General features: G+C 36.0%; 2 protein-coding genes across 11 annotated transcripts; both read right to left on the bottom strand.

Annotated features, from left to right (window-relative positions):
- Window positions 1-138: 138 nt before the first annotated feature.
- Window positions 139-9,116, bottom strand: mtdha (metadherin a). Of its 8 annotated transcripts, none has more exons than XM_047807874.1 (12): window positions 8,714-9,116; window positions 7,516-7,935; window positions 6,485-6,569; window positions 5,264-5,413; window positions 5,036-5,083; window positions 4,748-4,918; window positions 4,205-4,285; window positions 3,420-3,509; window positions 3,218-3,333; window positions 2,850-2,960; window positions 2,529-2,640; window positions 139-1,796 (listed from the first exon to the last, which is right to left on the bottom strand). In XM_047807874.1, the coding sequence occupies exons 1-12, from the start codon at window positions 9,050-9,052 to the stop codon at window positions 1,729-1,731; spliced, it is 1,791 nt and encodes a 596-aa protein (XP_047663830.1). In that variant the 5' UTR covers window positions 9,053-9,116; the 3' UTR covers window positions 139-1,728. The 8 variants fall into 8 exon arrangements, with proteins under 8 accessions (XP_047663830.1, XP_047663831.1, XP_047663828.1 ...); XM_047807875.1 differs by having other exon boundaries at window positions 3,420-3,506; XM_047807872.1 differs by having other exon boundaries at window positions 4,205-4,288; window positions 8,714-9,115.
- A 645-nt stretch (window positions 9,117-9,761) lies between these two features.
- rrm2b (ribonucleotide reductase M2 b) lies at window positions 9,762-14,698 on the bottom strand. 3 transcript variants are annotated; one of them, XM_027175844.2, is made up of 9 exons: window positions 14,603-14,698; window positions 13,786-13,935; window positions 13,345-13,461; window positions 12,230-12,363; window positions 11,419-11,513; window positions 11,101-11,234; window positions 10,905-11,009; window positions 10,689-10,802; window positions 9,762-10,440 (listed from the first exon to the last, which is right to left on the bottom strand). In XM_027175844.2, exons 1-9 carry the CDS (start codon window positions 14,696-14,698, stop codon window positions 10,288-10,290), a joined length of 1,098 nt encoding a protein of 365 aa, XP_027031645.2. In that variant the 3' UTR covers window positions 9,762-10,287. The 3 variants fall into 3 exon arrangements, with proteins under 3 accessions (XP_027031645.2, XP_027031646.2, XP_027031647.2); XM_027175845.2 differs by having other exon boundaries at window positions 14,473-14,610; XM_027175846.2 differs by lacking the exon at window positions 14,603-14,698 and adding an exon at window positions 14,379-14,517.
- Window positions 14,699-16,241: the final 1,543 nt, after the last annotated feature.

Below are 16,241 nucleotides of genomic sequence, written 5' to 3'. Positions count from 1 at the left end.
AGAGGAGTTTGTACACAGTAACGTGTTTACAGGAACACATTCAAATGAGCTCAACTATGACTAAAAGGCCCAGTGTAAATACAAATTAAAGTAGTATATCGTTTAAGAGTGAACATTATGACAAACATTCTAACAGAATTACAATGATCAAATGTTTTATTTAACAAATCAACATAGAAATATTGCATCAACTTCAGTAAACATGATCATTCTTGGATTCAAAAAATCTGAAGACGGGTATAAATACACTGGTTTAACCACCTTTCTAATGGAAAAACTAAGGCAGGTGTCTGATTCTAAACCAGAGTACCTCAGGTACACGAAAATCTACCACAATTTACAAAAATGAACATGGGATAAACGGCCAGTTAATCCACATATAGACACGTTTAAATTAAATTCATAAGGCATTAAGCCTGGACAAAAAAATTGATATTCACTATTTCAGGTCTACAAAAAGCAAAGCATTTCTCATTCATTAAAGCATTTATGTTGAGAGAAGTACATGAATGAGTGGGGAAAAAAGAATGTAGACATTTATTTGATGATTATAAAGATTTAAAACAGAACTTGTGCAACAGCAAGTGCAGCTCTGACATCAATCAAACTGGAAATAATAATTCCACAACTCTTTCCAAAAACTTCGATTTGAAAGAAGGTTAGATGCAAACATAAGTAAAGGAGAGAAAAAAAAGAAACAGATTAAGGCAACAGATTCCGGATACTGACACTATTTATAGTGAAATGGAGGTAAAGCTGCTGTTACCGTTTGTCTCTCTCCATTAAAAATCACTACCTCTATATCCATCACAATAATATGAAAACACAAAATTAAACAGGAATGAAACATTCACATTTCAAGAAGATCGAAAAAAATAACAAAAATAGAAAGTATTACAACCTGTAGCACAGTGCAATTAAAGAGAATTATAGAAAAAAGCCCTTAGTAATTCTGTACATATGGCCTGGCTTTTTCTACTGAAGAGGTTGCAAGAGAAACAAAGAGCATTAAATTGTTTCAACAGTTAACAAGGTAAGATACAGCAAATATTTCAAAAAGGTGTGTATAGTTCCTTTCTATGTGAAAATATATACTTAATACAGGAAAAAAAAGCACTGAGAATATTCTTAGTGTTAGAAACATCTCTGTAGTAACCTGTACTCGTGTTTTGTTTCGATCCGGATTACAAAATACAGTAATATACCAGTCTCTTCCGGCTGCTGCTGATGACTTTAGATTTAAATCATGATGGCTCTGATGGCACAGCGTCTCTCAGTGGTGTCTAACCTTAACTGCTACACTGCAAATAATCCTGAATGCAATTCAGCAGTAGAAAAGTTCCAGAGGAAGAGAAATGGAAGAAAAAGAGAAAGAAAAATAATAAAACATCCTCAAAATTCTAAAAATTTCCCCCATGATATTAACAAACGTTGCAAATTCTATTAACATCTTAAAAGTAGCAGTTGAACAACAATAAATAATCTTTCGCTGCACTAAAAGGGTGCATGATATCAAGTACAATAATCAATTCTTTAGAAGACATCAGTCTAGCATAGTGCATATGTTGTTCTCTGTCTGCTGTCATTTTTGTTGTTTTTTGGCCAACTTGGCCCAACTCACTTAAGATGTTCTGTAAATAGCACAGAAAATTTTAATCGGTATAAAATTCTGTACTCTGAAATTATTGCATAAACATTTTAATCCTTTGCATAAGAGATTGAGGGGATTCATGTTTCTCTCCTGGCTTTTTTCTTTTGAACTTGCTTCAGCGGTTCCGCGTTCTGATCAGATTTCTCTGTAAAACAATACACACATATTGCAGTTAATAGATGGTTTTAAAAAATGGAATAAAAGTATAATCATATGGAACGGTGGTCAAAAAGTGCAGGGGTATTTTTGCCATTTCTCAGCCAGGTCTGGTACATCCTTTATGAATACGGTTAAATTCATACAAGAATTACATTTTATATCTCATTTCTAAACAAAACATTCTCTCTGTGCCTCGATGGGATGTGGTATCTTAGTAGTTAAGGGGCATCGGACTACTGATCGCAAGGTTTTCGCATCCAAGGTCCACCAAGCTGCCACTGCTGGTTCGCTACACAAGGCCCTTAACCCTCCATTGCTTAGTTGTATAAAAAGAGATTAAATGTAACTCGCTCTGGATATGGGGATCTGCCAAATGCTGGAAATGTAAATGTACCTTTCAAGCGATAAATTTGTGAACTGTGAAACATGAGCATCAACCAAAAGATTAATAATAGAGATGAAGGGTAGAGGAAAGGCTTGCAGGTATATCAGTTAATATTGTACACTTTCATAACAGTCACTCATTTCTGATTTATACAAGGACTCACTGATTTGATGTTTGACCAGGGGTAAAAACTGTGCTTTTACAGTGCTCCATCATTAACTGTTATTTAACCTGTTTTACAAAAAGTTGGCAGGTCTTGATCTGGAATCGGTATCACTTCACAGATTGTCATTTTCTTAATCATTCTTACTGTCGCATTGCCAGACTACTCACTCAGTCCTGACTGTGAATTGATGATCTGCTTGTTTGGCTCCACCACTGGCACATGAGGATGGGGTTTGACAAATCCACTTTCTGCAGGTGGAGTCAAACTCTCGCTGGTCACCTGCACATAAAAACAACCTTAACACCCAGGCCAAATTTAAACAGCAAAATAAAGGCTTTGGATTATTTTGCTTGCAATGCCCAATTATCTGTTGTTGTTTTGAAGAATATCTTTATTATATATATAAAGAACCTAAACTCATACGTAAGCCAAAATTAGTGACATTAACATTTATGGCAATTATTTCTTTGTTATCTTTGTACTCTTACATGTGAGCCAGCATTTTCATCTTCTGGCTTCTTCTTCTTCTTCTTCTTTCTCTTGGACTTGCCACTTCCAGAAGGATCTCCTTTTTCCTTGTCATCATCAGATTCCTGCAAATGACACACATACAGTTACACAACAAATATACTGAATATGAAAGCCAAAAACAAGGAGACCTCATTAAAGTCCCAGATAGCTTGTGTCTTGGCATTGAAAATATTTTAAAAGAAAACATTTTTACATTTTATTTAACACATTATAGCGAGTCTTTATAACAGGTCATTAAAACATTTATTTGTACAATGTGTGAAACTGAAGGCAAAATCAAATAGAAACCTGGAAAATGGGTACAACAAATCTACACCTTGGGTACCTGGGAAATGGTTGTCTCTTGGGCAGCAGGAGTCTCTGGTTTAGGTTCATCGTAGTTCCCCCACAGCTCAGTGGGAGCATTCCAGTCTGAACTGGGATCTGTTGCTCCAAGGCCATCTGAAAGAATAATGGTTTATTATATAGTGTCTAACAGTTTAATTGGAAACAAATCAAAGGAATATGAAACTAAGAAAATTAGTTACTGAATCTCTTACTGAATCCAGACCACTCATCAGATTTAGTGTGACCGTTCCCCAACCCAGCAGCAGCCTGAGTCACCGGAGCACTAGCTGCTACAAAAGATAGTAAGGGAAGCAAAAGTAAGTGGTGATAGTTTTTCCATACTCTTTGTGTGGCCACTTCATAGTCAGAAAAATGCAAGCTAATTTGCTCAACCGAGATGTTCTATACGACCAAAAGTCACCTTAAAGCCAACTGCACACCAGTGCAAGACCTCACTATGCTCTTGGCAAAATGTCCTCATGGACACATTCCAAAATCTAGTTGAAATCCTAGCAAGGAGGGAAAAAAAACATTTTTTGGCCATTCATATCTATAAAATTTAGGGTTTAGCCATGAAATTAAAAAGAATAAGATCCTCCAATAACTTCAAAAATAAGGATGAAGCGCAGGAAGCCTCAGAGCACACTTAGCCATTTGACCTTATCAGGTTGCATTTGTTCTTTGGCCTCAGTCTTTAAAATTGATCAGTTGCTGCTTCACAGATCTAATTTCACTTTGAATATTGCATTTGAACCATAACCTACATGCAGCACTAAAGCACCTGGCTGTGGAGGCAATACAATACCCAACTAAGGGGTCTAGATTTGTCTCCCTCAGCTAAGTACAGAATACTTTCAGTAGGAAAGCCCTGAATCACAGTGAAAATATTCTGTGTAATAGACAGCCTGAGAAATCTCTGTGAGCTGAAAAGGAACATGCAAAAACACTCAATCTGAGAGTGCAACAATTAATATTATTTGTGTACCTGATGGGTTTAATCTGGGCATGGGGCGGTTCATTCGGTTCACTTCAGGATTAATTCGTCCATCCGTGCTCGCCCATGACCCTGCTAAAAACAGAACAATCCATTTATAGTCTACCCATGAGGTTGATACAGAAAGATTTAATCTTCTCTTTATTCTCTTAGATGAGTTTTAGATGAGCTGCTAACCATGAATGTGTAAGTAACAGTGCTCTATGAGAACAGGAAGGAACATTATGAGACATTTAACATGCTGTATCCTTGGACCTGTCAAATCGACAGACAGATGCATGGACAAGCCAAAATTCTCTCACACTCACCACCTACTGGCTGATTTTTTCATTAAAAACATAAGTGAAATATCGAGATAAAAAAATATCTAAATCTTTACACAAATAACAACCATCTATATTAGATGATTAAAATATCAAATAAACTGCCTAATAAACTTTAATTTGCAATAAGAGGCATACTGTTTTATCAGATGTCCATATACTTAGATCACATGTCCTATCGCTGCTACAGGACAGTAAGACTAGAACTTACCCGCAGATTCTTGAGTCCAAGCCAAAGTCTCTGAAGTCATGGGTCCAGATGTCTTAACGCCAGCTGACGATTTCTCACGGTCTGAAACGCTCCCCTGGGGTGGAAGCTTCACAGACATATCAGTCCATCCTCCACTGTTCACAGAGCTCACATTATTCCAGGTGGATTGCACTACACATGGAACAACTCATTAGATATGCTTATAAGAGATCAACATTAGCTTACTATTATCATTATCAACATTAGCTTACCTATTAGCTTTTAGGTATAAAAGGAATCATTATTTACCTGGTGTCACACTGGCATCACCTTTTACAGCCTTTAAACTCATAGATTCTACAAAGAGAGATGTGAAATCTGTTTAGAAATTGCTCTCATCCAAAAAAAAAGTACATTACACCCTATATACATACATGCTACACTCTACCGGTTTAAACACCAGTGTGCTAGGCTGGATAGAAGGTAATCCACTGCTGTAAGCAGGTCACAATGATTAAAGCAGAGTCCTCAAACTACCTTTATTCTTCTTGGTGTTCACTGGAGCTTTAACTGCAGGGTTCTCTGTTTGCTGGCCACCTCCAGGGCTTCCTGACTCATCGTTAGGGCCCTTCTCCTTCTTGCGCTGCTGTCGCTTCTCTCGGTTGCTGATCTTAGTCTCCCAAGCACCTTTTAAAGAGTTGGGCAATGACAAACATTTTTCCACCCATGAACTCATGTTTTGTTTTTCCGACAAAGATTCACCAGGTATATTCATAAAATATGCATCCAGATTGTATTCTCTTAGTCATTTCAAAATTTTAAGCAAAAGTATTAATCTGTGTTATTAATACATGAGGAAATACTTATATATGAGGAAAATCCACATCTCATTCTTCCATGTCAAAACACATGTATCCAACACAAACACATCCAATCCCACACTAATTAGGGAACACTGAAATATATGGATCTTAAAAAGGTATAATTTTAGATTGTAGGCCATAATAGGGGGGTTTACCAGTCGGCGGAGAAAACACAGGATTTTCACATTGCTAATTTTAAGTTTAACTTAAAATACATAACTTTTCAAAACTGCTGCTTAATTGGCTTAGGTTTCCAAATATTATTATACCAGGAAGTCATATGCTTCAACAACTAAAGTTCAGTAACACTCCTTCAGACACATTTAACAACAAATTCAGTCAATGTGTCCTGTTCATTAATTGCATACAGCCAGGAATTTATTCATTCATATTACACCAGCTGCAACGTCTTCAGTTTACGGTGGCCTGAGTTTCTGTTAGGCGTTTCCTTACCATGAGTAATCATATTTATCATGTAAATGGTTTGAACTGGTTCAAGAACATTTTATACATGCTTTAGCAATGTATAACCGAAACAAAATGTAGATTCGAGAAATGAAGTGAAATCAACATGAAAAATCAAGGTATGATGTATTAATTAACTTAAGTATTAAGTATCAGTGATCATTTGCAAAGCTTATTGAAAAACAAATCTTTTACTCTACTATTTGCAATGGTCTGACTGCACAACTGTTGACAAATGTTTAAAGTTTACAAGCTCTTATTTAACCTTTGATATTGTACTTTATCTCCATACCCATGAATCAGCAAACGATTACCTGGAAAAATGCCATGAAACATTTTCTGCTTCAGATAGAACAAATGCCTTATTTCTAATCTCACTGAGCTTGTGAAACTGTCACAGTGCATTCTAGATCAACGCTCAGTTTTGTACCTTCATCGGGTTCCTTTCCGTCTGCGGAGGAAACAGCTTGGGTTGGTTTCACCTCTGGTTTTGGTTTTTTCTTACTTTTCTTGGCCTATGTAAAACATGTGGTAAACAAAATAGTATCATTACCTCCATGAAATTACATTTTCCCATAGCACTTAATAAATTATTACCACAGCTTCCTATGTTTAAGGAATACATGATGGGCCATAAACAATTAATAATGGGGTAATGGTTATTTTTCTAATAACAGCATAGCCTGAGGTGTTTTATTCCTCATATACATTCAAACTTCTTTATGGACAACATGCCATTTGTTTTAACCATTTTAGGTTTAAATATAATCACATAAAAAACTGAGATGGGTTAGTTCCTATTATCACTATTTATAGCAGCTATTATAAACAACCATTCCCTCACCAGCCTCTGTATTCTTTCATAAAATTAATAAGACTTAAAAAAAATAACAATAATAATTTGTCATTTTAAACAGAAACCTAACAGCATCCTGAAGACCATCCCATAGAGGAACTCTAAGAGGCTATTATAAGTAGTTAAATAACAAGACATTAATCTGTTTATCATTACTATGTCTTGTCCTCCACAAAAGTTCCTGTGAATAAGTTGTTACTAAAGAAACAATAAACTATCAGTAATCATGCATTAACATGTGCATTGACTAGCGTGCATCAAATATGTATTAGATTACAGCCAGCACCAGTCAGAGCAACTGTTATGGAAAATTAATCAATCTCTTGACCAATCAGAGTTTACAATTCAAAACAAATTAAATAAATGAAAATCCAAAACTAAGATCTAAATTCTATTTAGATCTTAGTTTTGGATTTTCATTTATTTAATTTGTTTTGAATTGTAAATTAAAAATTGCCTTTTTCATATGTTTCAAATGCATGCCAAGAGGAAACAGGTCGTTCCCCTCACATTGTTGGAAATGTTCATGCTATACGACTTACTGAATTGTGTGCGTGTTTGTATTATCATTAAATACACAAAGGTGAAATAAGTTTTGCTTTTACTTTCTCAGCTTTAGCATCAACAAGTCCTTGTTGCTGGGGTTGAGGTGGTGGTGGTGCTGCTGCTGCTTTCGGAGGAGGCGCTGCTGCTGCTGCTTTCGGAGGAGGTGCTGCTGCCGCTGCTTTCGGAGGAGGTGCTGCTGCCGCTGCTTTCGGAGGAGGTGCTGCTGCCGCTAGTTTCGGAGGAGGTGCTGCTGCTGCTCGTTTCGGAGGAGGTGCTGCTGCTGCTGCTGCTTTCGGAGATGGTGTTGCTGCTTTGGGAGATGCTGCTGCTTTCGGAGATGCTGCTGCTTTCGGAGATGCTGCTGCTTTCGGAGGTGGCGCTGCTTTCGAAGGTGGCGCTGCCTGTTTAGGGATCTCCTTTACTGATTTGTTGACTTGTTCTCGAGGTTCAGGAGCCTTACCACCGTTTGATTGGTTCTTCTGTTGAAGAGAAATTTCAGATTACCAATTATGGGTCATATGTTTGTTTTATACTATCCAGCTCAGAGTAACAAGCAGCTCACTGGATGTCAAAATGTAATTTTTTTCATTTCTGCTTCTTTTACATGTTATACAACTTTACTACTACCTACATTAAATAGATAGCTTTTGCCACCTTGTTAGCAAATCGTTATGTCGCGATACTCGTAAAAAAAAACTCTCGATAAGTATCGCGATACAATACTTTTTGCCAAATCACGTCCAACTGAATTGAAGATTAGCTATGTGGCTAACCTTAGTTAGCACGCTATGCTAACCACGTTTAGCAACTAGCCAGTGAAACGTTTTAGATTTGAGTCAAGTTCATAAATACCATTACCTTGCTTATTATCATCTCAAACAGTACAGTTTTTAGTTTCTTGTTTGCTTTTACATGTCATTGTTTAGAGCTGTGTTTGTGTATTAGTTTTTATGTTGCCCCTTGGTCAGGTCGTCATTGTAAATGAGAACTGGTTCTCAATTTACTCACCTGGTTAAATAATGAAAGAATAAAAAAAAGACAGAGATTTATGAAAACTGTTATACTTGCAAAGTGTTTATGCAAATGTGCCGCTGTAGACCTGCTAGGTTGTTGAGCTAGCAAAGGCTGCTATAGCAAGCTGTCAAAACAGCGGTTCATTCGAATACGCTTCGTGTTAGCATGTTAGCACGCTAGCCTAACTCCGAATAAAAGGGTTATTCAAAGAGAACAAGAAATGTTTCAGAAAATGGTGCAGACCTTTTCTGCAGCTTTCTTTTTGTTTTTCTTCTTTGGCTCTTCGGGTTTGGGCGCCTTCACCGGAGCGGCCTTTGCGATGTCGGTGGTGCTTTTACTTCTAGCAGCTCTGTGCTTTCTGCGCCGAGCTCCACCGCAGGCCGCGAACACCACCAGCAGGAGCAGCAGGCCGATCAGCGCCGTACAGAGGAACACCCAGGCCGGGTAAACCTCGGGCTTCAAGCCCAAATCTATCCCCAACTCATCACGGAGTAAGTGCAGTCCAGTAGACACGAGCTGACGGAGACGACTCCCTATTAATTCGGTTTGTTCCGACACTACACGTCCCCAGCTCGATGCCATCTTTCCACGTACACAGTCTCTCTCTCTCTCTCGTTCTCGTGTGTGCGTGTGTGCGTGCGTGCGTGCGTGCGCGCGCGCTCTCTCTCTCTCTCTCTCTCTCTCTCTCTCTCTCTCTCTCTCTCACACTCACACACACACACACACACACACACACACACACACACACACACACACACACACACACACACACACACACACACACACACACACACACACACACACACACACACACACGATTGCTCTATTTCAGATTCTTACATAAACATCATCACAGAGGACAGAAAAGCCCTGAACCGCAATTGAGGAACAAAATCATACTAAGTCGTTATTTCGATTTCAAAAACAAGGCACTACAGGATAAAGTTAAAAAACCAATAGAAATCACAATCAGTCTTTTCTAGAGTATTTTTTCAAGAAATTCTCATATATTTTTGCAAATTTATTTAACATTCACATTGTTAATAAACCAAAAAACTTTCTCAATATTTTGTTAAATTTCTATATAATAACCTTATTTTATTTAGGGATAGGAATGGATTACTATATTATATTATATTATTCATATGTTGATTAAGCAAACAAGAGGGCATGAAGTATTCTCTCACTCTCTCTCTCTCTCTCACACACACACACACACACACACACACACACACACAATTATACTGAGCCAGTTAGTAAAAAGATAAAATGAGGCATTTATGATCAAATATTTATGATCAAAGATTTTCTATAAATCTTTATTGTAAATTTTGCAAACCTTTGCTGAATACAATGGAACAATACCATAAATAACACCTTTCAAAACAAGTTAACAAGAACAGTATTTGTTCTGTGAACATTAACTGGTGTTTACATGTGCATTATTTTCATGTAACACTGATAATCATCGTTTTAAACATCATACCGAGGTGAGGTGGGGTGTCAGTTTTCTTAAAAATAAAATAACAAATTAATAATATAAATATAATTACTGTTTCATTAGAAAACTATTACATACAGGGTTTTTTTAATAATTAATAAAAAATAATTTAGATGCCAGAAAGTATACAAAAGAAGCTACAGATTTGTTAATTTTCATAGGAAAATCTTTGTACCATACTCTGTAAAATACTTTTATTTTCCTCAGGTAGATTCTTTCTAGTAGAAAGGAATTATGTTCGTTTTCCACCAAGGCAATTTGAGTGCTGGTTCGGAGCCAGAGATAAATATAAAATCAGTTCTTTCAGTATAAAGCATTAAAAATCTGCATCAAGAGTGAATTCAGAGTCCGTTCCATTTGTCATCACTCCAAACCGTTGGTACTCGGCCACACGTTTCTCAAAGAAGTTGGTTTTTCCTTCAAGGGAGATGAACTCCATGAAATCGAATGGGTTTTCTGCCTTATATATCTTTTGAGAACAAAGCAGAATGTAAAATATAAATTTGTTTCATCAGTAAAATAAAGCTCGTTCTCCCTGGCACTAACTGGTGACAGGGTATAAAACAAGGTATACAAGTATATTTAATATATATATATATATATATATATATATATATATATATATATACACACATACACACACACACATATATACACATATATACACATATATACACACACACACACGCACGTACAAACATACACAAAATTACTAACTTTAGGTATTCCCAAGTCAGTTAACAAGCGGTCAGCCACAAATGTGATATATTGCTTCATCAAAGAGCTGTTAATCCCAATGAGGTCAACTGGTAAAGCCTCAGTCAGAAATTCCTGCAAAGCCAAATAATAAATTAATTAATTAAAAGCAATGTTATCGTTTTTGTCCTTGTTCCCCATCCAATACATTGCACCATTACAATAAGTTTCACTGACCTGTTCAATGCTAACTGCATTCATGATAATATCCTTCACTCTGTCAGCTGATGGCTTTTTCACCAAATGGCTGTATATAAGGCAGGCAAAATTACAGTGCAAACCCTGTGAATGCAAGAGTATATTGTTAGAACTGTCTAAATGTAAATATCTTTTTCCCAAGGAATATATTTTAATTGGTAAAAATTATATTTACCTCATCTCTGCTGATGAGCTCATTGGAGTAGGTGAGTCCAGGCATCAGACCTCTTTTCTTCAACCAGAAGATGGCAGCAAATGATCCTGAGAAAAAGATTCCCTCAACAGCTGCAAATGCTACTAATCTCTCCCCTGTGAACAACAATATCCAGTCATAAATTAAGGCTTCTTAGGAAACACGATGCACATACAGTAGGTAAACCCTATAAAAATGGATACAGCTAATTTAAGCAAGTATAATTTTATTCATATTTGTAATTCACTAGTCTACACAGCAGACTCAGAGAGTAAATCCTCAGGAAAATGTGCAACTCACCAAATGTGGAGTTGGTGTCAGAGATCCACTGCAAAGCCCAGTCAGCTTTTCGTTTCACACAAGGCAAGGTTTCAATGGCATTAAATAAAAAGTCTCTGGAAAAGATGAACAGGACATTGAAACAGTGAAATGAGACAACGTTTCTCCAGGATCATGGTGCGTAACATAGAACAAAGACTTAGTAAGTAGTCCTAGCCACATAAAGTGCATCTGTGCAACCTGGTGCAAACAGAGCAGGACAAGACAAACAAGACAGTGCAGGACAAAAGACAGGGCAGGACAATATACAGTGCAACCAAAGAACACAAGACAATAAACAAAAGACAATAAACAGAAACGGTGCCAACCAGTGTAAATACTGTATGTTCAACAATATTGCATGTGCAGGAATACTGGAATGGGCAAAGTATTATAGCATTACAGTATTAATCCATCGTATCAGTGTGAAATGTTCCTGAGAGTACATTGTTCTATACTTTTATGAAGAGACAGTTAGACAGATAGATTAATCATGTACATCTCAAAATAACCAAAATGTTAAATCTATCATGCATGTCTCAGTAGCATGTTGTATTTTCCCAACAAGAATGGACAAGAGCAAATATTGCATAGTATTTGCAGTCTGTCATGTTTCTTTGTAAACCACATTACACAAAACAGTTATGAACTCTTATGAAAAAAAGTTAACCTCAATAAGCACTGAAAACAAACAAACAAACAAGTCTGCAAGTGCAGCCTCCCTTTCAACATTTTATTGTACAGCACATTGTATTTGTGTATAATAACGTCTGCTCCCACTGATGGCCCCCACCTCTCCTTTAGGTCCTTGATGTATGTGTTAATCAGCAGGCTGTACATCTCTGAGTGCACATTCTCAATGAAGATCTGGAAGCCATAGAAAAAGCGTGCCTCTGGAACCTGCACCTCCTGACTGAACCTCTGCACCTGCACAATGAGACATATGAACAATGAGCTCAGGACAAGATAACACAGATAAACAAAGAACACTGCATTGGTGTTCATAATGTGATACATTTGAGCAATGTTTAAAATTGTGACAAATAAAATCCATTTGCATTGTTGACCCAATATCATATATATTATATTGTATCACATCTTACCATATCATACACCATACCATATACTGTCTACTGTACAGTAACATGCCATATAGTATAATAACATATACCGCATATCATATTGTACTTCACCATATATAGTATCATAGCATAATTTACCATACCATAACAGATATAGCATACTGGCCTTTTTACAGCTTTGCTATTGGTCCATTATTTTATTCTTAAAACTTTTATGAGGCTTATTCTGATGTGTTCCATTATTTGTGACAATTAGCCAAAAATTGTAAAAGGAGTAATTACAATTTTGTTCTTTCAACAAAAATGACACGATGGTGCCCAAATTTGATCCGACGGTGACAAAACAGCATTGGAAAAACTTTGGTCAAAGAAATTTGATTAGAATGTTCCTTAGACCCTCCAATATCAGTGTTAGAATTAACTTCTGTTAGGCTGGCCAGAAGGTATTGATCAAAGCTCTGTCATGATAACAATTAAGATCAATAACATCAATAGCAGGGGCTAACGTGTTTCCCTGTCATTCCACAACATTTAATTTAATCACATAAATGAATACTGCACACTTCATGACATCAGCGAGATCGTCCTTTGATCATTCTGAGACTTAAACATGGTGAGCAAAATTTTGTAATCAATGCAGAAATAATTATGTACTCGTTGTCACTGAAGTTTAGGCCTAAAGTGCTCAACCATTGTTTCCCTCATGAGGACGAAAGTGTGTACTATAAATAATGCAAGTGTATTATAAACAAAGAGCTCAGGATAACAGGGACTGTCACATGGCTAAATGTATATATAGAAATGTAAATGCATGAGAAAAGTTTACCAAGTTCTCATTGACGATGCCATCACTTGCTGCAAAGAAAGCCAAGACGTGAGATATAAATTTTTTCTCATCGGAGTTCAGTGTTTCCCAGTTGGCCTGATCCTTTGATAAATCTACCTGCAAAAACATTTTAAAAAGTACTTGGGTCAATAAAGACCTTTACATGGCAACATGCATCTTATACCTTTGTTTAGGACAAATCAATACAGTTCCAAGTACAGTGTTGCATAAACACACAAAAACAACACTTGTACATCATGTGGTGTTAGGTGCAACAACAGTGACACACATAGTGCATCACGCCACCTCGTCATTGACTGTTTTCCTATAAGAGCACGTCCCCAAATGTGTTATACCTGAGATCATGTTTTGTTGCCCTGCACCACAGTCACTGATTGTTGTACTGTGTTATAACTGTTATATGACAATTTAAATCATTACCTCTTCAACTGTCCAGAATGAGGCCTGTGCTTGTTTGTACATTTTCCACATTTCTGGATACTGAATGGGAAAGATGACAAATCGCTTTTCGTTCGGACTGAGAAGTGGCTCATCATCACTGTTGATTGGGTCCATGTTCTTAAGACAATTCTGCAAAAAGAAAAAAGTAAATTGCTGCTTTCAGTTGATGATGCGACTCATGCCAAATTTATAACCATCTAATACAATGTCTAAAGCTGTGGTGAAGCCAGATGAGACTCCAAATACTGAAGGATCAAATCATAAGAATGTCCCAGCAGGTCATAAAGTTCCATGATGTTAGATTAGATTCATCACTGCACTGCTGCCATAATAATAATAATAATAATAATAATAATAATAATAATAATAATAATAATAAGAAGAAGAAGAAGAAGAAGAAGAAGAAGAAGAAGAAGAATTTGTATTATTCTTATTCGTATTATTATTATTAACAACAACACTAATGATTATATATATATATATATATACACAAAACATCTCACAACATCTTTTGGAGAAATAAATGTAATAGTAAGGACAAAAACACTGGAGATGTAGAAATGCAGCTCCACCTGGTTTGTGTGTTGCTCCGGATGTTTGTCTTTGTTATGAACTGTTACTCAACATTACCCTGCCCTGTGATTTATTTAAAAACATTTTATATACCTGATATTCTTCGGAGTCAGGAACGGTCATCAAATTTATACATCCATCACGAAAATATTGTTTTACGTGCAAAAGGTGAGTAATTCCGCCGAGTCTGTTTCGGACAACGGTGTCATTAATGTCGACTTACCTTTAAATATCTTCCCTGTGCTGTTTCACTACGCATGCGCGGCGCATGCGCATATTCTTCTAACGCTACACATGTTGACGCACGCAAGTAAGTCATTTCACCATGGCCCACAATTGACCTAATAAATTACTATAAGTTTGATTTAATAATAATAATAATAATAATAATAATAATAATAATAATAATAATAATAATATTTTCTTGGCTATTCTAACTGCAGTTATGCTTGTATATATGTACTAAAACATTTCCATGGCAGCTTTGGTAGTTTTGATAAGTGTGGATTTCTACAAACTGTTAAAAAAATAATAAACTAGATTCAATTTATAACAGGATGACTTTTATCATAGTGTCATTTAAACATAAATCTGTCCTTGAAAAAAACAACAACAACAACTTCGAGATGGCATCTCATCCATCACCACAATGTTGATTGTTTGTCACTCCATAATGTTTTTATCATTGACCTGAACATTTTTAATGAGGATGCAGTGATTTACTTTATGAGTTATTGACAGAAATACACGGTTACGGATAAGGATCTGATTTTATTTGAGGTCTTCTTATTGTAAAGCTCAGTCTAGGTTTCAGAATAAATCTAAAGGGAAACCACATGGCAATATAAAATGGTAGATGAAACTAGCTAAGAGACAATACACAGTATTCATTTCCAAACTTATTAGATTGCAAAGATGAGCAACCTTTGGCTTTTGTAATGTAGAACTGTCACCAGTGGCTGATGAATTCATAGAGAGTATGTAGAACAGAATGGAACAGAACAGCAAGCTGAAAGAAATCATGATCTTGGCTTAAACCTATGGTCCAAATCTTTGGATCCAAAATAGAAAACTCGTCATCAAAATGCAAGAGCCGTACAGCATGCAGTTAACATTCACTTGTGGCAATATTACTGATCTTGGCATCCAATGAAGGAAAAAGTCTTTAAATTTCTTTTTATAAAGAACAGGGACTAAAAGCAGAAACCGCTTATTACAAAACACTGAATGTGTGTGTGTGTGTATAATATATACATATATATATATATATATATATATATATATGTATGTATGTATGTATGTATATATATATATATATATATATATATATATATATATATATATATATATATATATATAAAAATTCACCAAAACCTTTCAAAGGGATATGCTAAAATTATACAGGTTGATTTTTGCAGGCCCTGGATTTTAAAGCTGAGGGGAAAAAACCCAAATGCTAAAAGCATACTGTAATCTCTGTATGTTGCTTGGATTTGTGAATTGAATCACAAGTAAACTATGTTCTAAACCATAGTAAACAGTCAGAAAAACAGAGTGAGAGAGAAACATAACATGTGAGACAAGGAAATGTATTATTTCAAGGTTAGTTTCATTACTTTAACACAATATTACATAGTCCATGATTATTTCCGTTGACAAAAATATTTTACATTTTAAACAGGCTGATTTCATTTCACACTGTGGAGATAAGGGCATTTTAAAAATGGACAATGGTTTGGGGAAAGTAAATAGCATTTTAAGATATGACCAAGTTTTACTGTGATGAACATGATTCTGTTTTTAAAAATAAACCACCTACATCAACTTTAGGCCTTTCATATAAAAAAATAAAAACATACATC

This window comes from Tachysurus fulvidraco, chromosome 24 (assembly GCF_022655615.1).
Source record: "Tachysurus fulvidraco isolate hzauxx_2018 chromosome 24, HZAU_PFXX_2.0, whole genome shotgun sequence".
Lineage (NCBI taxonomy): Eukaryota > Metazoa > Chordata > Actinopteri > Siluriformes > Bagridae > Tachysurus > Tachysurus fulvidraco.
This window is presented reverse-complemented; position numbering and strand designations above follow the sequence as displayed.